Genomic DNA, 26,746 nt, shown 5'->3' with positions numbered 1-26,746 from the left:
CGTCTCCCCGACGGGGATGACCTTTGAGACAAGCTCCTCGTCTTGGTGCCAAGGGTTAACGCCCAGCTCGCGATGGGAAGTTCAAGCCGCGGAGGAGGGCACACCAACGTGTCGGCGTCCGTATTAGCCTCAGAAACAACTCTATGCGCTTAGACAGTTCCCTAAACTATCTAAGTTAAAACCGAGGACGACCTCCTCGACGAAACGCGCCCGAAACAAAAAACTGGCAAATAAGAAAAATGGTTTTGTCGAGAAGGCATACAACAATGTCGAGCAAGTACACAAATATCCATTCAAAACCAAAAATTTGTTAAGTTAGAAACGAGCAAGCATACAGACATGCATAACAATTACGAATAATGAACAGGCATAACTTAGCAGAAAACTAAACATACACACGAGCATGATGAAATAAACGAGCAGGATAATATTAACGGGCAGATGCCCAACATTGTCATAAATAAATACGGGGATAAAAACCCACTTGTTCGAATATTAAAAAACCGGGCACGCAGGCCCCCAAAAATCGTTATAAAATGAAACAAACAAATACAAAGTTAATGGCGCGCAGGCCTAAACAGCTTGTCGAGGAGGCTCAGTGGCTCTCATCAGGACCTTCTTCGTCCCCGTCAGGACCTTTCTCCTCCTCGACAGCCTCCTCCTCAGCATCCTCCTCCTCGTCATCATCATCATCCTCCTCCTCCTCCTCCTCCAAGGCCATTTGCTTATACTTCTCCAGAATGACAATCTGGCCCTTCTCAACTTTTTTTAGCTTGTGGATTCCCTCGGTAATCAACCCGTGCTCGGAATTCACAACCTTCAGCTGAGCCACCGCATTCTTCCACCCATATACCATGCTCGCCAACATCTGGCCCCCGAGCCTCTTAATTTCCTTGACCAAGTTTGCTCGACTGGTAAGCCTGGAAGTTTCAACCGTCTCATCGGCAGCAGGAATCAGTTTGGATTGCAAATCAGCAATCTCCTGCTCCATCTTCCTCTTCTCCTCGGCACCCTGGGTTTTCAACTCTTCGAGCTCCTTCTTAGCTTTTTCCAAGTCCTCGCGAGTAAGCCGGGCTTCTTCCAACAGGTTACCATAGTTCTCCTGCTTGCCCCGAAGATCGATGAGCTCACTCTCCATCATCACCATACGCCCCTCCAGCTTGCTATTTCGGGCAGCTAACTTCTCGACTTCATGAGTGGGGCCCCCTCATTCATTACCAAGGCCGTCTCCGCCAGCCGGATGACAGCAGCAATGTCTTGGGTCAGCTGCTGTTGTCGGGCAACCGAAGAAGTACCCAGGACAAAATCCCTCTCCGACAAAGGCACCTAGGGGGGGGGGTTATTATCAAAAAAGCTCCTGTTGCTCAAGCATGCGGGGAGGACAAATCCACCGTCCACCTCAGACAAATCGACAATGGTCGTCATCTGCTCGTCCCTCTGCCTCTTCGCTCGACCAACCACGGTCCCCGCTGAACTTGCCCCAGGCGAGGACTGGCTGACACTTCCTGAAGCAGCTTGCTCGAAAAAAGTAGGATGTTGCTTAACCCAGGCTTAGACTTCTTCGCCTTCTTCTTTGCCTTCTCCCCCTTATGCTCAGCAGCTATCCTAATTAGCTCGGAAGCAAGGTCAGCCATTCTACCTGCAAAATCAAATTTATGGTCAGAGATCACGAGGAGAAATTCAAACATCAAGATTGTTAAAATATAACACAAGTACAAAACGAGCAGAAATCAAAATAAATACCCAGCAAGGTGCTCTCAGCTGTAACAGTCTTGCACGACAATAACAATTTTGTATTCACAAAAGGAGGTTCGATCCTCGGTTTACCATACTTTTCTAATGCAACCTCTCCTAAATTATTGAGAACCTTACAAGGCTTAAAGCCATCCAGATAAACCTTAAGCTTCTCAAAGCCTGAAGATACTCGTCGGTTCGCAGTACAAAATGCTCTGACGACCACGACAATGGAAAACGAAGGACCCACTTGGTTACTGGCTCCCCCTGCGCGTCCAACTGGGAGACCCATCCTCAAGAGTCACTACCCTGTCCATGTAAAGGGAGTTCAGAGCAAACTCTGTCACCGGCTTAACCACATAGTACCTCTCCTTAAAACCCCGGGCAGACTCCACATACATCTTAAATATTTTGCTAGTCGCATGCTTCAAGGAGACCCAACCTTGCTGGTCCCCGACTTTTTGTCGTTGGATTTTAAAGATGTAAAAGAATAAAGAGACGGTGGCCTCCACCTCCAGATACCGACAAAGGACCTGATATGCCCGGATGAACGCCAGCGCGTTTGGATGAAGCTGGGAAGGAGCCACCTTTAACCGGCCAAAAATTTCAGCCTCAAGGTTGTTAAAAGGCAGCCGGTACCCCATCTCCTTGAACGCCATCTCGTACATGGTAAATCCACCTTCAATGTACGACGAACAAATTCGCTCCCCTTCCGCAGGCAGGTGAACCCCCCAAGTTAATCGGGCCATCCCCCTCGACAATTGTAAAGAGTTTGGGATCCTGGGCGGTAATTGTTGAAGCAATACCTCGCGGCTCGGGCGCAACCCAAGCCAACTCGGGGTCCGTTATAGTGGCGACTAGTTTATGTTTGGACGCCGCTTGGCTCCCCGTTACCTCCTCCGTGTCCGACATTCTGAAAACCTGAAAGCAGCAAAAATAAAGTGAATTCGACAATCATCAAATCCACCCTTTCACCGCAATTCAAGTGAAAGGGCGTAGAATAGGGCGAGGACGCTGTCCCCGACCAAAAGCCCTTATCAAATGGCAGAACAAAATCAAAATACGGAGGAAACAGGGAAAACACCTAGCGAAACCCAGAAACGGGGGGAAGGTCCCCGACATAAACGGGGAACAAAGTTTTGTATAAATTCTCAAGTTAAAAACGGGGAGAAGCTCCCCGACACAAAACCTTCAATCCCTCTAAGGGTGAAACGGGGAAAAGCTCCCCGACACAGAGTTTTAAAACTCATTTATCCTACCAAATTTCTCAAGGAAAGAACGGGGAGAAGGTCCCCGACATTCATACAATTTGCAAAGACACGCAAGATTCGCGGAGGCGAAAACGGGGAGAAGCTCCCCAGCACATGGATTAACTAACCTATTTTTTTTGCTACAATAAACGGGGAGAAATAGCGATTCAATTCTCCCCGACAAAATAATACTTGTAACGGGGAGAGGAAACAACATCCTCCTCCCCGACACGAAACTCATCAAATTCCCAGGAAGTTATGAACATTCATCAACGTTCTTCGTGTTTTTCCAGAAACACATAAATATTCATCAACATTCAACATGTTCATCATCATTTTTCCAGAAACTTATGGCATTCTTCGCAGAACCCAGATGCCTAAACAATCAAAAACACCCAAAATCACAGCAGAAAGTGGCGTTTAAAGATAGTCTCGCCACTATCAAACACTAAAACCTTACCAAACTAAAAGGATAAAACCCCCAAAATACAGTGGTAATGGGCGAATCGAAACCCATAACGCTCTAATCCAAAACCCAGAACGAAATCACTAACACACTAACACACAAGGGAAAAACACATAAAAACACCCATAGCAAAAATACAAATACAAACATGTGTTGAAACAAAGGGGTAGTTGGAGAAATTACCTTGAGATTAAAAGAGGACTGGAGATTTAAGCGAAGAAGGGTGCAAAAACCTTGACTTGATAACCTTGGATCTGTGAAATAGAGTAGTAGCAACAATAAACGCAGAGAAGAGAAGAAGATGCAAAGACCAAAGTTTTTGCAAATGGTTCCCTCTCTCATACTTATAGACCCTCCAAATGCTGCACCTGCATCACGAAACGATGCGCCCTTTCCATCACCACCGCTGATCAATATTTAACGGCCCAGATTAAAACCATCAAATGGCCCTGATTGAATCTCGCAAGAAACCAAAAGGCGAATCGATCCAACGATCCACAAGCCTCCTCGTAAAACGAAGCAACTAATACCTATTCCCTAGATCATGATTGCGCCCTTTCATTAGCCTTGACAAGTGGCGCGAGCAGACGAAGCATCTGTCTCTTCAAGTCCCATCGAACAGACCACGCGCCTGCGAAGGCATCTTCGTTATCCCCAACGCGATTTTCTCCCCGATTTCGCGGACAGGCGTAAATTGCGGACATGCAAAAAAAACTTTGCAAAACATGCGCTCGTACCAACGCGCAACATTTTTGGTTTTCTCCTCGACCACCAGCCGAGGAACTTCCGAAAACAGGCAAAACAACGCCTCACAAACATGTGCCCGCATAAACATGCAGCACTTCTAAAATAGGATCAACGACATTCTTCTTCGACAAAGAGTCGAGGAACTCATAAAACATCTAACGTTGTCCACGAACGAAACTTATATACTCCTCATGCAAACGAGCAAGAATAGCTATAAGCAAGTCACAAACTCCTCCTAGGATTGACGGGGAAAACATTTCCTCGACGTACGGGCCTGAACCTTAAGTCATTACTCCTATGCCTAGGAGCAACGACTTGGGGAGCTCCTGTTCTGGACTGGGCCAAAGCTGGCCCAATCACTTCCTGCCCGACATTTGGGGCATAGCCCAATAAGGGGAGGTTTCCCCGACACGTCAGCCAACGACGTGTCCTCCTCGACATAACGGATAGGAAGCACGTTAAACACGTGCTCATCTATCCACGCATATTGATCCGTTCAACCACGCCTTCGTCAAGGAGCCTATCCATTACCCGCGAATAGCGGAACGGCTCCAACCAAGATAGAGGCGAATAACCGCCTCCCCTATGATATAGGGACTATCTTGGCAGTTGAGTCTATTGGGCAGGTTATTCCAGCCCAATAGACCAACCTTTGGCCCAGCGCCCGGGGCAACTATATAAGCTCTCCTAGACAGGAGAGCCAGGTATTCTAAACCATTCTACACTTTCTTTCTCTCTCTTCTCTCTTGTATCTCTCTCATTCTCTTGCTGACTTAAGCATCGGAGTGCCTGCAGGTACAAACCCCCCCTCCGGTGGACGATTTGCTCAACGGACAAGCCATCAACCTTTTCTGATCATCAGGTTAGATCACTAATGTAACACCCTAACCCATACTACCCTTAAAAAAACGTAATATTAAAAACTTTTTAACAAGTGTAAAGGCAGAGTGCCACGCGGTAATTAAAAACATAAGCATACACACAGAGCGTCATGAAGTTTAACATGAAAAGCAACAGCGGATTCAATCAAACCAAGCATGCATATATATATATATATATATATATATATATATATATATATATATATATATATATATATATATATATATATATATATATATATATATATATATATATATATATATATATATATATATATATATATACATAAGCCAAATTCATCCCTAAGGATGTCACTTATACAAGAACTAGCATAACAAAAGGTAACACCGATATACGATGAAAGTCAAGCGTAATCCCCGACTCGATGTTACATTACCAGAGCAGTTTCTATATACAAACTCTTAACCAAAAACTAGCACTAAAAGGAGAAATCTATGCTAAGTCTCCTCACCATAGTTACTTCAACAACAAACTAAAACCAGCAGTCTAAACGTAGGTACGATCCTCAGCCTGAATATCTGAACCCCCAAAGGTCCAGCAAATAACACAAAGCAGAGAGTTAGAAAACATAATCGCATAACATACGAGCATAAGAAAGGTCTTACACTTTCGAACTATCATACATATTCTAACTCACGCCAAAACATAGCACTAAACAGTTATCAATTAATAAAGTCTAACACAATTCAACCAGATAATGTCACATACCATTTATCAAATATATGCGCATTTACCCTAATGTATCTAATGCCAATCATTCTATGTCATGTCATCCCTAGACACGACTAATGCATGTGGTACCAATTGCCTCTTACCCCTCATGGATAACTTAAATAGTTTTACATCTTGCCGGATTGTTCGGAACTTACCAAACCTTCATATCCCTCATGGATAAGTTAAACAGTTTTATATCCTGCTGGATAGCAGCTCTAGATCTTATGGATTCATCTAATCCGATCCTCGGCTTCCTTATGGACTCAAAAATCCATTTAAATCTATTGGAACCCAAGTTTCCAATTCAACATATATATGCATGAATGCATGTATGTTTGCACATATCATCAATATGATATTTCTAGCTCGAAGCTACTCATTATGAATGCGGAAACATAATTCAAACACATTTCTTCTCTCATTGCAAATTAATGCCAAATAATGAACATACTCACTTTTGACTGCAACTTATTGCATATACGTACGAATCATATATTTTACGCTTTGGTAATACACTATAATACCAAGGAAACATACCCCAATAGCCCAATTAAATTATAGGACTCCACAAAAAAATTTGGAAAATCAGTTCCCTTTGCTCAGCGAGAATCAACGAACACTGGCGACCAAACGGCAGTGGTCATGGGATCCCTGGCGAGCACTGGCGAGAGTCAGCGAGCTGGTCGCTATCTCTCGCTGAAGCCTCACTCAGCGACCACTCAAGAACAGACACGCTCGCTAAAGCTCGCTGCAAGCTCGCTCAGCGACCGTGCATTTCCTGTGAGTTTTCCAAAGGCGGTTTAACATTGAAATCAGCCAAAAATTCATTCAAACATGTTATAAATTCTTTTAAACAACAATTCCAAGCATATATGATATCAAGGAACATTAATCATCCCTTCCAAACATCCAAATACATCAAACAATCAAAATCATGCCAATTTCTTGGGTTTTAAGCAACTTTCATAAACTTTTCAAACATGATTCAAACACATACATATTTTTCATGAAATCAAGCTAGTGATTAACACATACAAAGTGATGATGAAGAACATCATACTCACATACAAAAACTTAATCAAAAGTCTAAAAGAAATTGAGTGAGAGAGTTCGGGAATGGAGACATAGACAATCTCCCCTCTCTTGGTCACTCAAGAATCATGAATTCTAATCTCTTACCTTAGCAAAGTTGATGAATACTCAAGCTTCTCATGTTCTAGCTCTCATGAGCTCCTCTCTTTCTCAAGCCCTAGCACCCTCTTGCTTTGCTCTCTTGCTTGCCCTAGCTTAGGGATGATGATCCATGGACTCCTATGGTTCCAACAAGCTTCTAATGGATGAATTTGGATAAGAAATGGAATTTTAGTGAAGGTTTAGGCATGGAAAAATGGCTCACGATTTTGAAAGAGAAGGAATGAGTAAAAATGTGAATTTGTTCAATGTCCATCAAGTGGCCAAAGTCACTATTTAAATAAGTCATGGATCGATCTAAACCGTTGGATCAAATAGTGTAAAGTTCTATGATCAATTCCTAGCTCTTGGATCAACTTGTTCCCCAAGTAATGTTTCCTAGCCCTTGGATCAAATAGTAACTCCATGTGGTTTTAATCATGGCCATTCCTTAATCTTGATCACCAAGCAAATTCTCATGAAATATCTATTCTATGCTTATCTCTTAAGCCCACTTGCCTAAAGCCCACTTGACAAGTCCAAGCCCAATACTATTCATGCTCATAGGCCCAATTTGCGCCCAACACTAGCCTAAAACCATTAAAATCTCGCTCGCTAACTTACGCTCGCGCTAATTAATTATTCGCCGCTTAATAATTTAATTATAAATCACGCCCTCGCGTAATAAAATAATTAAATAACGAATAATAAAAGCCAATTAATAATAAAAAAAATAACATTTAATAAAATATACGAATACGAAAAATGGGTCGTTACAATCCTACCCCCCTTAAAAGAATTTCGCCCTCGAAATTACCTAGAAACAGATCGGGATAAGAATCTCTCATCTTACTTTCTAGCTCCCACGTTGCATTCTCCCCAGCCGGTCCTCCCTACACGACTTTCACGGATGCAATCTCTTTATTCCTCAACCTCTTCACTTCTCTTCCTTCTATTCTCAAAGGCACAGTCTCGATGGTCAAGTCATCCCTCACTTGAACATCGTCCGATTCAATCACGTGTGTCGGATCAGACACATACTTGCGCAACTGTGATACATGAAAAACATCGTGCAAATTCGCCAATGATGGCGGTAATGCAATCCTATACGCAACTTTCCCAACTCGCTTCAAAATCTCAAATGGTCCAATAAACCTCGATGTTAACTTCCTTGACTTCAACGCACGTCCTACTCCAGTAGTCGATGTAACTCGTAGGAATACATGATCCCCCTCTTGGAATTCAATGTCCTTCCTCCTCTTATCATGATAACTCTTCTGTCGACTCTGAGACGCTTTCATCTTCTCACGAATCATCCGAATCTTCTCCGTTGTTTCTTGTACAATCTCTGGTCCAAGAATTGCACCTTCTCCAGTTTCATACCAACATAGAGGTGTCCTACATCTTCTCCCATACAAAGCCTCAAACGGTGTCATTCTGATACTAGAATGGTAACTGTTGTTGTATGTAAACTCTACCAACGGCAAACAAGAATCCCAATTCACGTTTTGCTCCAAAACACAAGCTCTCAACAAATCCTCTAAGGATTGTATCGTCCTCTCCGACTGACCATCTGTCTGAGGATGATAAGCTGAACTCAACCTCAACTTCGTTCCTAAAGCTTCTTGCAAGCTTTCCCAAAATAATACTTGTTGGAATACCATGTAGCTTCACAATCTGCTCCACATAAATCTCGGCCAACTTAGGCACCAAAGTACCTTTCCTGATAGCAATGAAGTGAGCACACTTCGTCAGACGATCTACCACTACCCAAATCACCTCGTTACCTTTCTTGGTCTTCGGCAAACCTCCCACAAAATCCATTGCAATGCTATCCCATTTCCATTATGGTATAAACATTGGTTGCAACAAACCAAACGGCTTCTGATGTTCAATCTTCGATTTCTGACAAGTTAAGCATGAATAAACAAATTCAGAAATTTGCCTCTTCATTCCCGGCCACCAAAATAACTTCCTCAAATCCTGATACATCTTGGTTACTCCAGGATGAATACTCAAACCACTTCTGTGACCTTCTTCCATGATCATTCTTTTCAATTCGAGCACATCCGGTACACAAACTCTTCCGTGAAATCTCATGACTCCACTTTCGTCAATCTTGATATTGGTCTCCTTGCCTTCATTGATGAGTACCATCTTCTCCATCAATTTCTTATCCGATTTCTGACGTTCTTTAATATCCTCGAGAAAAGGATTCGTCAACTTTAACATTCCAAGCTTCACACTTGAAGAAGTAACCTCACACACAAGGCTCAAGTCTCGGAATTCTTCAATCAACTCTAACTCTTTCACCATCAACGATGACATATGCAAAGTTTTCCTACTTAATGCATCGGCCACCACATTGGCTTTTCCGGGGTGATAACTCAATCCAAAATCGTAGTCCTTTAAGAATTCGAGCCATCTTCGTTGCCTCATATTCAACTCCTTCTGGTCGAATAAGTATTTCAGACTCTTGTGATCACTAAACACTTCAAACCTCGATCCATACAAGTAGTGTCTCCACACTTTCATAGCAAACACCACTGCGGCTAACTCCAAATCATGCGTTGGATAGTTCCTCTCGTGAACCTTCAGTTGCCTTGAAGCATATGCTACCACATTACCCCCTTGCATAAGCACTCCGCCAAGTCCTAACTTCGAAGCATCGCAATACACGACGAACGACTCTTTGGCATCGGGTAAAATCAACACGGGTGCAGTAGTCAATCTTCTCTTGAGCTCTTGGAAGCTCTTCTCACAATTACCATCCCAAACAAACACTTGATCTTTCCTTGTCAACTTGGTTAACGGTAAAGCCAACTTCGAAAAACCTTCGATGAATCTTCTATAATAACCGGCTAAACCAAGGAAACTTCTAATCTCTGAAACAGATTCCGGCGTTCCCCACTATGACACAGCTTCAACCTTCGCAGGATCTACCGCGATTCCTCCACTTGAAATTATATGCCCTAGGAAACTCACCTCTTTCATCCAAAATTCACACTTCGACAACTTGGCATACAACTTCTTCTCCTTCAAAACTTGCAAAACAATCCTCAAGTGCTCTTCGTGCTCTTCCTCGGATTTCGAGTAAATCAAAATGTCGTCGATGAACACCACCACGAATTTATCCAAAAATGAATGGAAAATTCGGTTCATATATTCCATGAAAACTCCGGGTGCATTGGTCACACCAAACGGCATAACTGAGTACTCGTAGTGCCCATACCTCGTCCTGAATGCAGTCTTAGATATGTCTTCCATCTTCACTCTAATCTGATGATATCCGGATCTCAAATCGATCTTACTAAACACGCAAGCTCCAACTAGTTGATCCATCAAATCATCTATCCTCGGAAGTGGATATTTATTCTTGATCGTCACTTTGTTCAACTGACGATAGTCTATACATAATCTCATACTTCCATCTTTCTTCTTTACAAGCAATACCGGCGCTCCCCATGGCGAAACACTCGGCCGAACAAACCTCTTCTCAAGCAGCTCTTCAAGTTGCTTCTTCAATCCATTCAACTCAGACGCTGACATTCGATATGGCGCCATCGATATCGGACTAGTTCCAGGTACTAGGTCGATAGAAAACTCTACCTCTCGCTTCGGAGGCACGTCAGATATATCATCCGGAAACACATCTGGGAATTCACAAACGATCGGTAACTCTTCTACCTTAACTCCTCCTTCGAGTTTCAATGATGCAAACATCATGAACATCTCGGCATGTTCTTTCAACGATTCCGATACTTCCTTCCCGCTCATCAGTTGCAAGTTCTCCTTCGGCTTCGGAAAAACAACGGCCTTCTCATGACAGTTGATATGAATTCGGTTGAAGATTAACCAATTCATACCAAAAATTACATCCATACCACTAAGTGGAATACACACTAAATCCATACCAAAGTGCCTATCAAAAATGGTTACGGGGCAATTACGACATACTTGTCGAGTAATCACTGAACCATTAGCAGGAGTTTCTATTTCCATCCTACCCGACATATCCGTTAAAGGAATACTAAGACGCTTCGCACAATCCAAAGAAATAAAAGAATGTGTCGCTCCCGTATCTATAATCGCAATTAAAGGAGCGTTGTTAATGAAACACGTACCTCTAATGAGATTGTCCTCATGGCTAGCATCCTCTCCACTCAAAGCAAACACCTTCCCCATCACCTTCTTGGGCTTCTTACAAGTCGGACTCTTGTGGCCTTCCTCACCACAGTTGAAACACACCACTTTTGTCCTACACACTTCGGCTTTGTGGCCTAACTTCCCACAATTAAAACACTTGTCCAATTTCTTCGGGCAATCATACGACATGTGACCCCGCTCTCCACATTTGTAACAATTTCCATTATTCGGTTTCCTACTTCCACTTGTATTCCCCTTACCGCGATTGTCATAAGGTTTTCCGCGCTCTTGTCCTTTCCCTTTTCGGTCGTTCACAGCTTTATAATAGTTCACCTTAGCTATACCATCCTCATCACAAATCCTACTCTTGTTCACAAGGGTCGCAAAGTCCCTTATCTGCGAAAATCCAATCATATGTTTAATGTCCGGGCGTAAGCCACTCTCGAACTTCACGCATTTGTCGTCCTCCGCTTCCAAAGTGTTGTAATGCGGACTAAACGCACACAAAGTCTCAAACTTGACGGCATAGTCAGCTACCGTCATATTCCCCTGTTTCAGTTCCATGAATTCCACCACTTTCTTGTTCTTCACATCAACAGGAAAATACTTAACCAAAAATTCTCTTTTAAACATTGCCCATGGTATAGCCATACCACAGGGTCCTAGCCTCAACTTGGCGTTCTTCCACCACACGTTCGCTTCCTCGCGCAACACATATGTTCCAAGGGTTGTCTTCCCTTCCTCGGAACAATCCATTGCTTCAAAAATTATTTCAAGTTCCTCCAGCCACTTGTAAGCTCCATCCGGGTTGTAACCTCCGGTAAATGTTGGCGGTTTCTGCTTCATGAACCGTTCAAACCTCATCTCTACCTCTCTTCCAGGTTGATGATCTCTAACCACTATGTTGGTGAGTGCGGCCAAAGTCTCCGCAATCTGGGCATTCGTTCTCGCAGCAGCAGCAGCCATGATTCCTGAACGAATCACAACTAGACGTTAGAATGTACTAACAGTGTTCCCAACACATGCTCATACGAGAAAAGAAAAGTCCTAATTGGTTCACATGAACCGACCTGCTCTGATACCACTATTGTAACACCCTAACCCATACTACCCTTAAAAAAACGTAATATTAAAAACTTTTTAACAAGTGTAAAGGCAGAGTGCCACGCGGTAATTAAAAACACAAGCATACACACAGAGCGTCATGAAGTTTAACATGAAAAGAAACAGCGGATTCAATCAAACCAAGCATGCATATATATATATATATACATAAGCCAAATTCATCCCTAAGGATGTCACTTATACAAGAACTAGCATAACAAAAGGTAACACCGATATACGATGAAAGTCAAGCGTAATCCCCGACTCGATGTTACATTACCAGAGCAGTTTCTATATACAAACTCTTAACCAAAAACTAGCACTAAAAGGAGAAATCTATGCTAAGTCTCCTCACCACAGTTACTTCAACAGCAAACTAAAACCAGCAGTCTAAACGTAGGTACGATCCTCAGCCTGAATATCTGAACCCCCAAAGGTCCAGCAAATAACACAAAGCAGAGAGTTAGAAAACATAATCGCATAACATACGAGCATAAGAAAGGTCTTACACTTTCGAACTATCATACATATTCTAACTCACGCCAAAACATAGCACTAAACAGTTATCAATTAATAAAGTCTAACACAATTCAACCAGATAATGTCACATACCATTTATCAAATATATGCGCATTTACCCTAATGTATCTAATGCCAATCATTCTATGTCATGTCATCCCTAGACACGACTAATGCATGTGGTACCAATTGCCTCTTACCCCTCATGGATAAGTTAAACAGTTTTACATCTTGCAGGATTGTTCGGAACTTACCAAACCTTCATATCCCTCATGGATAAGTTAAACAGTTTTATATCCTGCTGGATAGCAGCTCTAGATCTTATGGATTCATCTAATCCGATCCTCGGCTTCCTTATGGACTCAAAAATCCATTTAAATCTATTGGAACCCAAGTTTCCAATTCAACATATATATGCATGAATGCATGTATGTTTGCACATATCATCAATATGATATTTCTAGCTCGAAGCTACTCATTATGAATGCGGAAACATAATTCAAACACATTTCTTCTCTCATTGCAAATTAATGCCAAATAATGAACATACTCACTTTTGAATGCAACTTATTGCATATACGTACGAATCATATATTTTACGCTTTGGTAATACACTATAATACCAAGGAAACATACCCCAATAGCCCAAATAAATTATAGGACTCCACAAAAATATTTGGAAAATCAGTTCCCTTTGCTCAGCGAGAATCAACGAACACTGGCGACCAAACGGCAGTGGTCATGGGATCCCTGGCGAGCACTGGCGAGAGTCAGCGAGCTGGTCGCTATCTCTCGCTGAAGCCTCACTCAGCAACCACTCAAGAACAGACACGCTCTCTAAAGCTCGCTGCAAGCTCGCTCAGCGACCGTGCATTTCCTGTGAGTTTTCCAAAGGCGGTTTAACATTGAAATCAGCCAAAAATTCATTCAAACATGTTATAAATTCTTTTAAACAACAATTCCAAGCATATATGATATCAAGGAACATTAATCATCCCTTCCAAACATCCAAATACATCAAACAATCAAAATCATGCCAATTTCTTGGGTTTTAAGCAACTTTCATAAACTTTTCAAACATGATTCAAACACATACATATTTTTCATGAAATCAAGCTAGTGATTAACACATACAAAGTGATGATGAAGAACATCATACTCACATACAAAAACTTAATCAAAAGTCTAAAAGAAATTGAGTGAGAGAGTTCGGGAATGGAGACATAGAAAATCTCCCCTCTCTTGGTCACTCAAGAATCATGAATTCTAATCTCTTACCTTAGCAAAGTTGATGAATACTCAAGCTTCTCATGTTCTAGCTCTCATGAGCTCCTCTCTTTCTCAAGCCCTAGCACCCTCTTGCTTTGCTCTCTTGCTTGCCCTAGCTTAGGGATGATGATCCATGGACTCCTATGGTTCCAACAAGCTTCTAATGGATGAATTTGGATAAGAAATGGAATTTTAGTGAAGGTTTAGGCATGGAAAAATGGCTCACGGTTTTGAAAGAGAAGGAATGAGTAAAAATGTGAATTTGTTCAATGTCCATCAAGTGGCCAAAGTCACTATTTAAATAAGTCATGGATCGATCTAAACCGTTGGATCAAATAGTGTAAAGTTCTATGATCAATTCCTAGCTCTTGGATCAACTTGTTCCCCAAGTAATGTTTCCTAGCCCTTGGATCAAATAGTAACTCCATGTGGTTTTAATCATGGCCATTCCTTAATCTTGATCACCAAGCAAATTCTCATGAAATATCTATTCTATGCTTATCTCTTAAGCCCACTTGCCTAAATCCCACTTGACAAGTCCAAGCCCAATACTATTCATGCTCATAGGCCCAATTTGCGCCCAACACTAGCCTAAAACCATTAAAATCTCGCTCGCTAACTTACGCTCGCGCTAATTAATTATTCGCCGCTTAATAATTTAATTATAAATCACGCCCTCGCGTAATAAAATAATTAAATAACGAATAATAAAAGCCAATTAATAATAAAAAAAATAACATTTAATAAAATATACGAATACGAAAAATGGGTCGTTACAATCAATATTATCTTAAGAAACAAGAATTGAGAAATCATAAATAATTAAAATGCATCGTTTCTCTTATCTTGTGTTTATTTTTCTTCTATGTGTTGCATCTTCTTATGCAACTAATAAAGTTGTAGATATCAGTACTATTTGTAAGCCCGTCACAAATCCTTCGTTTTGCTCCGCGCTTCTCAATTCAAAACGAGGTTAATTGCTCAATACACCAATGGCGTTGCTCGTATCAACATTACCAACACCATCAATCTAATCAAGAAGTTAATTGCACAGAGTGGTAAAGATGTAGAAGCACAACGACATTATGAAACATGTTTACTTCATTTTGATGTTAGAGAAGGTGCTATGGGTAGGGTTATGGAAATTCAAGAATTGTTAAAGTCGGGAGAGTATGATTCTGCGTTTCAAAGTGCACGTACTATCAGAATAGATGTTGATTCTTGTATTTCAGGGGAGTCACCATGTGACCCTCCTTATCATGATACTTCATTGCTCCCAAAATATGCTGATTTGATAGACAAAGTTGCACAAATTATTGAACGTATAATAGACTTGATAAAAGGTTTTTAATTGTTGACTTTACCAGTTGTATTTCTGAAAAATTTATGTTCTATTGAATAAGTCAAATTGGATGTATGATCCCAAAAATTAAACATAATTATTCTAATTATTGGGATAATTAAACATAATTATTCTAATTTAAATGACTTTTCCTTCGTAAATTATTGTTCTTGTAAATAAAATTTATTGGCAAATGATAAAGTTTACACAAGAAAGGGGTGGGGTGGGGGTGTTTTGAATTTTGTATCTTTAAAAATTTATACTAAAAAAATTTATGCACAAGTCATAAGTATGATCTAATGTGGAGTTTCACATTAACACACAACAACAAATATTAATGCAATAACGAAAAATAAAGAACACACAAATTTGTTCAAGGAGTTTTCTGATTTTTCATCCTCCCTCGCTAGTGTCTGGTACGTCTTGTAACACCCCGATTTTTATTTAGAATTATTTTAGGAATATTTTATTTAATGTGGAGTCTAAATATGTGTTTATGTGTATTTGTGCGTTTGTGAATTTAAATTTATTATTACATGTTATATGTGCTTATATGTCTTGGATTTATTTATTAGAGATTGAGATTAAATTAAATGGTAGTAAATTTTAGGGTCTCAGCGCGTTGCACGCGTCGAAGGCGCGTTAAAAATTTAGTTTCAACGAAGTTAATTGTATAAACAGAAAGAATTTGTTGATTTAAATTGTTGTGTTATAATTAATTGACACAACTATTATGTAGCATACGCAGAGGACACGCATTTGGCGCATTATATTTCGTGGGGGGTGTTGGGTCGTCAGGAATGTGATCCAATTTTTTAAAAAATTGTTTAATGTGAGATAAATTGTATATAATCAATTTTATCTTGGTTGAATAGGAAAATTAAAAAAGTTGTAATAAATTTTAAGGACTAAGATATCAAGAACATAATACTATTAATAATTAAACAACAATAACAACAACTTATTTCCCGTTTCATTTAAATTTCTTTTCCGGTATATAATAGTTAGTTAAATTTTTAGATAAACAATAAGTTGTTTCTTGTTTACAATATTTAGTTAAATTGTTTCATCAGGAAAAATTATTCACGGTATATAATAGTTAATTTAAAATTTTCATCGGCAAGTATCTTTTTTTGACAGGATTCATCGGCAAGTATCTTGTTCCCCGTGTATAATAGTTAATTTAAAATTTTCATCGGCAACAACTTATTCCGTGTGAATAATGGTTACTTTAAATTTTTTATCAATAACAATTTGTTCTCTGTGTATAATATTTAATTTAAAATTTTAATCAGCAACAACTTGTTCCTTGAGAATCCTCATTCAACCGTCACTTTGTTGCTAGATCTTGATCACCATAGTCTATTTTTTAAAAAAGCATCACCATATAAATACTCTACTCCTTCTCCTCTACAAAACCCACAAAAAAAAAATCAAGACTGGAACACTTCGTCAGTGACAGCCGCGCCGAAAAATACAACAACCACGACGGAAATATGCTATCTTTTTTGTATATTATGGAGGTTTTGTATTTTCTTTTTTTATATAAATAATAGTGTTAATGAAGAAGATATTTTTAGATGCCTTTATATTTTATGTTTGGATCTGTAATTTTTGTTTTCTTTAGAAAAGATAATTATTTTGGAAAGCTACGATTTTCTATTTGTTATGTGATTTTATCTGATGTTACGATTTTTGCTTTTTTCATTTCATTCAAAAGAAATTTTCTTTTGTTGATAAAAAAGACACACAAATGTGAAAATAAAATAAGTTTATTTAACATTATTTTTTTGCTATTGCTTTTTTTAATGCATTCTTCACACTTGGGTCACTAGTACAGAAAACACTTTTTACATCTGGCCAAAACCGCATTTTACATCTGAACCCAGTCAGATGTAGACGTACAAGAAGTAGTAAGTTTACGCTTTTTACATCTGACTTATGCCAGATGTAAAATGTACATTTTTTCACATCTGCCTAAACTTTCCATAGATGTGAAATCTTCACTTTTTTTCAAAAAAAAAATTCCTTTTTTTTTTTTAAATCTTCATTTTTTTTAAATCCTGCGTTTTTTTTTTTCGGAAGCTGAACCCATAGGCATCCTGATCCTTGTATAACATTAGTCATTTAAAACATACGTGTTCATTAATTAAGTGTTTTCCTTCTATAACCAAGCTTAAAGTTCACCAACCACTAGTAGAAAAATGACTTTTGGTTAAAAGATTCCACTACTGGTATGTGAATAACAGTAGTTAAAACCATTTGACCAAAGGATTCCACTACTGATATTTTAATACCGGTAGTGAAAAGTTTATAGACAAGGGATTTCACTACTGGTTTTCTTAAATCAGTAGTGAAAAGTAGACACGGTGGCAATATTGTAATTACATTAAAATTTGTTTTAATTGGATTTCACTACCGATTTGGATTTCACCCGTAGTGGAATCCCTATTAGTGTTTAATAATTAAATAATTTGTTCATTCTCGCATTCTTCATTCTTCACATATCGTTCCCAATTTCTTCCGCCGTTCCCAATTTCTTCACATAGCGAGAACACACAGCGCGGTTCCCAATTTCTTCATTCTCATTCTTCATCTGCGAGAACACACAGCGCCATCGTCCCCAATTTTATCTGGTGAGTGTTCCCAATTTCTTCATCGTCCCAATTTCTTCAGCGCTTGCAGATTTATCTTGTTGGCTTCATCGTTCCCAATTTCTTCATCGTCCCAATTTCTTCCCTTGCGAGAACACACAGCGCCATCGTCCCTAATTTCTTCCCAATTTTCATTCCCAAATCGCCAAATCCCTAAAAATCCCAATTTCTTCAATCATTCTCCAAACCCTAGACGGCGACCCCTTTATCATTCTCCAAATTTGCTTCAATCTGCGGTGACAAGCTTCAATCTGCGGTAACAATCCCTTTTTCTCTCTATTCTTCATTTTTTTATAACCTAAATTCAATTCATATTTTAAATTTTTATCTTCAATTTGGTTTATTAGGTTACCAGTGGAGTTGGGTTGCAGACTGCTCGATTTGTTTGGATAGAAAGAGTTGGGTTGGTGTTTAGATCCTCAAGGTGCGTTTTTTCACACTTTTTGTCTTTTATTTTCACTGAAATACGAGAGACCTGTGGCCCTTTGTGTGTTGTTCTGCTTCTTCTGCTGTGCCATGTGTTTTTTGGTGTGTTTGAGGGTAATCCTCTTGTTGGGAGGAATGGGTATTGATTTTGCTTATTGGTTAAAGAGTGTCGTTACAATCCGTATATGAAAGTTATTGAAGTTCTTTCTAGTTAGATTCTACATGGAATACATTCTGCTGAAGAAAGTTGTGATTATAATTCTTGGAAGCTTGGTTAGGAAGAGTATATACTAAATTCTCTACTTATATGACTATTGACAGAAGAATATATTACTATATGAATAGAAGCTGTCATGTTTTAGAAATATTTTTTATTGTGTTTAGTGTGGACACATATTGAGTTTGAGCATTTCAATGTATGGTTTAGTACTTTTATGTTAGACAAATTTATCTTGGAAATGAGAAACTTAATTAATGTAAGATTTACATATGCTTATCTGATTTTGTGTTTTTGGTTCTCTGCAGCTCATCTCAGTTGCTGGAATCAGTTCCACTTCCGAATGTGAGAATCTTTATTTATATCTTCAATCAGTTTGAATATGTCTTAAATACTTCACTAGGCTAATATTATCATTCCATAACTATAATATTTTGATAACTCCTGAGTTCTATAATATGATTTTCTTATGATATGTTACAGATAAAATGGATTTGTCCTACTGCTCCTAATGCTCCTAATATGCGCACTGTGTTTGTGTGTTTTTTGCTGCAGTGATTGGTTTGGAGTTTTGGTTTCAGACTAGGCTTTTGGTTTAAGGAAGAGAGTATTGATTCATCAAAATTTGTACACCTTATTATTAATTCATATATAACTTTCGGTTGAATTACTTGTTCACTTTGATTGGGTTTCATTAACTAGAAAGGGTAAATTTTATTCACATTAGTAAGGTTTGTTTATTATGCTAAGCTTTTTTGTTTGTGATTTATGTCTTTGATTAGGTATGCAGTGAAAGAAAGTAGCATTTCTCATTCTAAGTATAGTTCCATGGAAAGGTAAATAATCTTGAACTCGAATATATACAAAGAGGTGAATTCAAGAAATTTACACCATTGATGTGTCAATTAAAAATATGAAGTTCGATCTAGTAATAATGATATGCCATAGTAAGATTGGTTATGAAATTTCAGTGTTTTGTTTTACTATATGCTTTTTGTTGGGATCAATTCCAGTGAACACTAAAGGTATGTATGTTCAAAATTTTGATGGCTATATTATATTGCTAACTGCTTCATTCTTTTTGTATAATTTTGATAGGAATTAAGGACTAATTTGGGGAAATGAGATAAAGTAGTAGAACTCACTTTGATTTCACATATGACTCTTTGTCAACATATCTATTCAAATTTGTGGCCAGGTATTATTTATTGGCTTAATTTTTGCAAGTTTAACTTAAGAAGTTTTATGATTGTCAATTTATTTAGTTATGAAGGGTCATTCAAGGTTTGTTTGTACAACCTGGAGATACTTGAGGCAGCCAGCCAATAAGAAGCGGCGCCTGCCTACGTTCACTTGGTTTACCACAAGCACCTTCACCACCTACACAGGTGACAGACAACGCCACCTATATATACTTGTGTATTTTTTTATGCAATAGCTTCATCAGCAAACAATAGCTATGTTAAACTATGACTATTGCAATGTGCATTTTACTTGGTGTAAACTAGTTTAATATCATTCTTTAGTTTTGCTTCTTTGTTTCAATAAGATTAGAAAATAGAACTTGTTATGGTCTCTTCTCTTCTGCCCTTAATTTATGGTATATAACTAGCAGCTGCCACTACACTACTATCTCATCTTGCATCAGTGTTGCTAATTACTATTGTTACTTAGTTCATTGTATAGTTTGGTTATAAAAATTGTTGTTTAGAATTGAAAATTGCATCGGTGTTTGCTTACTACTGTTGTTTAGAATTGAAGTTTGAAATGGTCTTGTGATGACAGTTAGTAGTAGTTAGTTAATATAATTCTAAGTATTTAGTTTCATGAGTTAAAAAAATTCTAAACTATTGCTAGTTAGTATGCTTAAATGTTAGAGTTGTCAAATGAATGCTCTTGCAACAAAGTGTTACAGGCTTATTGGAAATACAGAACAAACTAGACTATTCATTGTCACTGCTAAGATAACTGAGTCTTGGATGGAGGTAATAATTTTTATTTTTTATACATCATTTATGGGACTATAATTCTGAAGTCTGCATTGGTTTCTATCTTGCAGGGCATTGAAACATGTTCAGTTTAATCGAGCTGTTCATATACTAAATTCAGTTACGAATTTCATTGGAAAGAGGAATGCAGTCTGGAAAATTGGGAATAGGATATTCAATGTATTGTAGTAGGAAGGGAATGGGGTGTGGCTAGGTTACATTAGAGTTATAATGCCTAGTTTTACAACTAAGGTTATATGTTATACGGATAGTTTTTTCAACTGCGATGATTGAAAAAATTGCTTAAATTATTCAAAAGTCATGTATCATGGATATATTACTTCTTTAATTTGTTCTTTGTGTTTTTTGGATTTACCCCTAGTAAGTAGTAAATGAAGAGTATTCATTGTCATAAAACAACTGCAGTTGTTGTGGTTAATGGTTGCTACTGCAACTGATTTTTAACATATAGCTTTAGCACTAGCAGCAATGGCTCATTCTTTGGGGTCTGTGATGAAATTTGGTCATGTTACAAAACTACACACCACTGCTAATATGCAGGCACAGGATGCTACAAAAAAACGAAAAAAATAAAAATAAAACTAACATACCACTACTGATATTTATAACAATCAGTAGTGAAAACTACACATACCACTACGGGTAAGAGTAATGACCCGTAGTGGAATCCTCAATTCTAAAAAAAAAAACAGGAAACCATACATACCACTACGGGTATGCGTAAATACCCGTAGTGGAATCCCCAATTCTTAAAAAAAAAACTGGAAACCATACATACCACTACGGATATGTGTAAATACCCGTAGTGGAATCTCATACATACCACTACGGGTATTTGTAAATACCCGTAGTGGAATCCCCAATTCTTAAAAAAAAAAAAAAAAACTGGAAACCATACATACCACTACTGATATTGTAAATACCCGTAGTGGAATCGCATACATACCACTACGGGTATTTGTAAAAACCGACGTGGAATCCCCATAATATTAAATAATAATTACAGAAGAAACTACACATACCACAACGGGTATAAAAATACCCGACGTGGAAAGTTGTACTTACAACGTCGACTGCATTTACTACTGGCCGCGGCCAGTAGTAGAAAGTCAGTTTGTCCAGTAGTTGTATCTCCTTTCTGCACTAGTGAACACAATCAAGACCAAATAAATCCATCAACACATTAATAAAAGAATTTCAAGGGAATAATCTAAAAAAATAAAATCTTGTATAAATCTTACTCACTTAGAAACAATTATTACTTCGACAAACCTTAGACATATACTACAAGCATACAAAATTAGAAACAAACCCACTAGAAGCCAATTTGACTGCAGCATACAAATTCCAAAAGAAAATTTATTTAAAACTATTTAGAGTCGACTAAGGAACATATACAAAGAGGAACAATGTCATGGTAACTTGAAGTATAAACAATCACTCTTGCAATAAGTTACCTATTACTTGTAGTTAAGCAAGGGATATGTGAACTCTTCTATTATTTCTTCTTCTGTTGGTAGCTTTTGAGCCTCAAACATTAACTCAACCTTAGGTCTTCCGATAACCTGCTCAAAAATAGAAGAGAACATACAAAAAGTTGAGAAACATGAACATGCTAAGAAGAACAATTCATCAAAAGTTGTGGACTCTAAAAAGAAGATTTATTTGACCTGATGATTATGCCCATTTGGGGTGGTTTTCTGCAGAGGTGAATCTCCATCAACTGCAAATGTTTAATACTATTAACTACCCATTAACGAATATTCTAACTCCTTTAACTTTCTACTTTTTAACTCTTTGACAAATAATCCCAGAAAAAATTACGAGTGTTTTTCCCTCCTTGTGGATTCATGAATAATTGTTCAAACACACACATGCATTACATAAAACACAAACACAAGCATTGCAATACCACAAATTTCAACACATGCTCTTGATCATATATATTGAACTAGAAAATTGGAACACATGCTCTTGATCATATATATTGAATTTTATTTATTAAGATCAAGCCCAATAACTACTAATAGGGAAACACAACTAAACCAACCTAGTTTAGATGACTAAGCTTCTCCAATGCATGTATGCTCTCCCTTGAAATAGCTCCTTGGCCATCTTAGTTATGAACCCCGTTTGAAATATTCTCTGATCCCCTGCTATGCTGCATATTGTCAACAAAATATATTTAATAGATATAACTGCATAAATTTAGTGTACTCTATTGAAATGAATCAACTATCAAATGCAGTACTACCAAAATCAATCAGCTCAATAGCACTAGATATGTGAAAGTGAAAGCACAAGAATTGATTTTCATCAGCTCAATCAGTTAATTTTTACTTAAATATATTACAGTGAATCCACAAAAGTCGTTATTTTTGCGTCTGAAAATGCGAAGTACCCCGCATTCTGGCTTCAGGTCAGGTGTTGACTAGGCATAGTTTGTGCATATCTAAAGATGGTAAAGGACAAGAAACATGTTAAAGTAAGCAGACCCGACAAAGATACATGACTTCCAGAACAAAGTTATATGATTATTGTATCACAATAAAAACCATATCACATGAAAATGAACCATGATGCAGAATCAACCAAAAGAAAACTACCGCATGAAAACTTTGCAAGATTTGAGTTTGCAGTATTTGATTTCAATATTGATATGCTACAACTAACAATTTGATAAAATGAGTGGAAGAAATACTGATATAAACAACATTTGAAACTCACTATTTCAAGCAAAATGCGATTTGCGGAAGAAATTTTCAGGATGGAGCAGCGCAGTCCGAGCAGAGGTGAACAAATGCTCCAGGTTGGTTTTGATTTTCATTTCAAAACACCAATTTGTTGAAGTTACTCCAGAAGACAATACGTTATAATTTGAGACAACAAATGAATCTTGAGATAATTATAAGGTTAACAACTTTATTTCAAATGAATGACTACATGCAAATAAAACTCCAACATAAGTAATATGATCAGGGACTAGAGAACTATCCTCTTGCATTATCTTTCTTTTCCAAACTATTATTAAAAATCTTTTGGGCACTTCCTAGCTCACCATTCTTGGCATACATGTCCAAAAGAGCAGTTGCCAGGGCAATATCAGTTGCAATGTTGCTTTTCAATAGATAAGCATGAACCGTTTCTCCCAATGCCAAAGCATACTAATGGGCACAAACACTCAACACACTCAGAAAAGTAGCCTTGTCAGGACAAAATCCATCAGCCAACATATCAAAAAAGAGACCAAGTGCCTCGTTATACCTCTCATATTGATTATAACCATTAACCATACAGTTCTTGATAAGCTTTTGTAATCAGATTCATCATTTAGCTTTATCATATTTTCCACCTTTATAGCCTACAAGATGCACAAATATTGAACATCTATGTAATGGTTAGTGGTTACATAATACTATTTTTTTATCTTATTATCTACAACGAATTTAAAAGTTTTGACAGAAGCAATTTTTTGTTAAATGTCAGATTTATTGTCTGAAGGTATTGAAAGTACTAGAATCTCAGATTTTCCAGGTCACATCAATATCAAATTTTAACAACACTAAACGCAAAAGTAGAAGAGATTACAAAAAAATTACACAGGATTAAACCCTTAATCATCAAAATCAAAGATTAAAATGAAAGATAAGCACATGCTAAAACCTAAAAACCCTTAATCGTCAGAACTCACCAGTTTTAGATCGAGAGAAGAGGCGGTGCAATTATGACTCTGTAACAAGCTGAGAGAGCTTTGATTCGTTTCACTGAGCTTCGATTTGGGTTCAGTAAGCCTTGATTCTTCAATTAGGGATTGTAATTTGTGATTCAGTGAAAGGGATTGGAGGCTAGGGTTCGAAAGAGAACTAGTGTGACAGGGAGAGAGAGAGAGAGAGAGAGAGAGAGAGAGAGAGAACGAGTTCAATCGAGTGAGAGAGTGAACGATAGATCAAGTGAGGTAGCGAAGGAACATCGATTGCTGAAACAGAGAAGATGAAGGCTAGGGTTCAGTTTCGATTTCGCGTGCGTGCTGGCTGAGAGAAGATGAGGTGATTTTTTTGTTATGACAAACTTATAATAATTTCCATTCAAAAAAAAAAATACTTTAAGACTGTTTATATCTGAGCATATTATGGGTCAGATGTAAACGTATTTTAGAGAATTTTCGAAGTAATTACAGGATTGCCACCGCGTTTAGTTTTTTATCTGGGAATATTAAGATCAGATGTAAAATGTAACACCCAAACCCCTTAACGAGAATTTATTAAATATAAATAAATAAACCACTTAAGAAGAATCTAGGCGTCACATGTTAAAAATTACAAACCACGGCATAATTAAAATCATGCTAGCACAGCGGAGTTGAAAAGCGAATAATTATCATAATGTACATCATACAATGATCATAATTGTTCACACAATATCCCTAGGCTCTAGGCCATATCAACAAAGGATATTATGTTTACAACTCAAAAGGTAGGATTAGCAAAGTTAAATATGCCATCACGGGCTTAATACAATTCAATTCGAATAACCCGACACGGTAAAACCTAATCAGAGCAATACTATACGACCCATCAAAAAGATATATAACATATATCTAAGGAGTAGTCTACGCTAACTCCTCACCAAAAAGCGCACTACCACGAGCACGAGCAAGCCCTCTAACTCTGATCGGGATCCTCAACCTGAGAATCTGAACCCCCAACAGTCCAGCACATAACACAAAGCATGAGAGTTAGATCACAAAATCAAAATATAAGTGTAAGTAAAAAGGTACTTAAACACTCCATCAACAACAACAAGCATATTCATATTTCATAAACATGCATCACCATTTACTACTCAATTACAAGCTCTAAACATGTATAATCAAGTACCAAATAATCAATCTACAATTCATTACACTTAACCAAATTATATGTCACATATCACTTATCAAGTAATGCACACATATAACCTAATGCAACTCTAATGCTTCAACTTCTTGAATGTCAATCCTAGACATTACTAATGCATGTGGTACCATCTTCTTTATTAGAGTATCTCACCTCTAATATCCTTCTTTATCGGATAAATATAATCCGATATACTTCTTTATTGGAATATCCAATATCCTATTTAATTCATGAATGCATGTATATGTGTTCATGAATTCACTCACAAATAATTAGCATAAGCTCTTCATTTATTATGTGGAACACTATCCAACATACTTCATTATTAAGATTTAACTAAACCTTAATATTCTTCATTTATTACTTCATACATGATTAACAATCGTTATAAGCATCAACAAGCATCAACAATCATCAACAAGCATCAACAATCATGTAAGAATAAGACACTAATTGAAAATACATGCAAAGGAAGATAGAAGATGAAAAATTGGTGAAATCTGCAGTATTTCCGCCTGGGGCGGAAATATTTACGTTTGGGGCGGAAGTTTACGTTTGAGGCGGAAAAATTTACGTTTGAGGCGGAAAAATATCTGAAAGGCTGGCTGCTCACTGATCTGCCGTTTCAGGCGGAAATTATTGTGCCTGAGGCGGAAAAACTTGCGTTTTCTACACAAAAACGCCCAAAAATCCCATTTTTCATGTTATAAATCCCAAAAGAGTTTGTATTCAAGCTTAACAAACATAGATAAACACAAAAGGACAGTTCATTTCTCAGATCTACGTCATAAACATCGAAAAAGTAAAGATTGACACTTTTTCATCAAAACTCTCAAGAACACAAAGTTCTTGAGTTTAATCTGTTAGAAAACTCGTTTTTAACCATGATTTCCGTTCATTAATCATGTTACAAGCATGTTAAACATATCAAGAACCTTAGGAACGATTTTCATCAAGAAAATCCATTCCAATCTAAAACGAAAATGGGGTGGAGGAAGTTCGGGTGAGGAGAAATCGACATTCTCCCCTTCCTCGGATCACCCACGACTAAGGAAACTACTCTCATACCTGGATTCGAAGAAAACTCGATGAAAAGATCTTGAATCTCTAGCTCTTCTTTCCCTAGCTTCCAAGCTTTCCAACTTTCTCAAGAACCCAAAACTATGAGAAATGAAATGTTC

The 26,746-nt window shown here is 37.9% G+C and overlaps 1 protein-coding gene and 2 long non-coding RNA genes across 7 annotated transcripts; 1 reads left to right on the top strand and 2 right to left on the bottom strand.

The window, feature by feature from the left end:
- Nucleotides 1–406: 406 nt before the first annotated feature.
- On the bottom strand, nt 407–3,565 carry LOC123907331 (DNA ligase 1-like). The gene is made up of 2 exons (XM_045957542.1): nt 1,744–3,565; nt 407–1,639 (listed from the first exon to the last, which is right to left on the bottom strand). Exon 2 carries the CDS (start codon nt 1,145–1,147, stop codon nt 596–598), a length of 552 nt encoding a protein of 183 aa, XP_045813498.1. The 5' UTR covers nt 1,148–1,639; nt 1,744–3,565; the 3' UTR covers nt 407–595.
- A 14,040-nt stretch (nt 3,566–17,605) lies between these two features.
- LOC123910292 lies at nt 17,606–21,030 on the top strand. Of its 5 annotated transcripts, XR_006810184.1 has the most exons (8): nt 17,780–18,274; nt 18,366–18,442; nt 18,970–19,006; nt 19,145–19,497; nt 19,760–19,859; nt 19,927–20,049; nt 20,569–20,646; nt 20,721–21,030. It is a non-coding gene; the product is annotated as an uncharacterized LOC123910292 (long non-coding RNA). The 5 variants fall into 5 exon arrangements; XR_006810186.1 differs by having other exon boundaries at nt 17,607–18,274; nt 19,145–19,859; nt 19,935–20,049; XR_006810183.1 differs by having other exon boundaries at nt 17,606–18,274; nt 19,217–19,859; nt 19,927–20,646.
- Nucleotides 21,031–21,889: 859 nt separating this feature from the next.
- LOC123908975 lies at nt 21,890–23,463 on the bottom strand. The gene is made up of 3 exons (XR_006809790.1): nt 23,398–23,463; nt 22,721–22,831; nt 21,890–22,235 (listed from the first exon to the last, which is right to left on the bottom strand). It is a non-coding gene; the product is annotated as an uncharacterized LOC123908975 (long non-coding RNA).
- Between the last annotated feature and the right edge of the window lie 3,283 nt (nt 23,464–26,746).

The sequence above is a fragment of the Trifolium pratense genome, linkage group LG2, assembly GCF_020283565.1.
Source record: "Trifolium pratense cultivar HEN17-A07 linkage group LG2, ARS_RC_1.1, whole genome shotgun sequence".
In the NCBI taxonomy this organism is placed as follows: Eukaryota; Viridiplantae; Streptophyta; class Magnoliopsida; order Fabales; family Fabaceae; genus Trifolium; species Trifolium pratense.
The sequence above is the reverse complement of the archived record's forward strand: the minus strand, read 5'-3'. Positions and strand labels throughout refer to the sequence as shown.

What these genes read in the sequence shown, in the direction of transcription:
- LOC123907331 (XM_045957542.1), bottom strand. Translation starts at nt 1,147, where the DNA reads ATGGTGATGATGGAGAGTGAGCTCATCGATCTTCGGGGCAAGCAGGAG.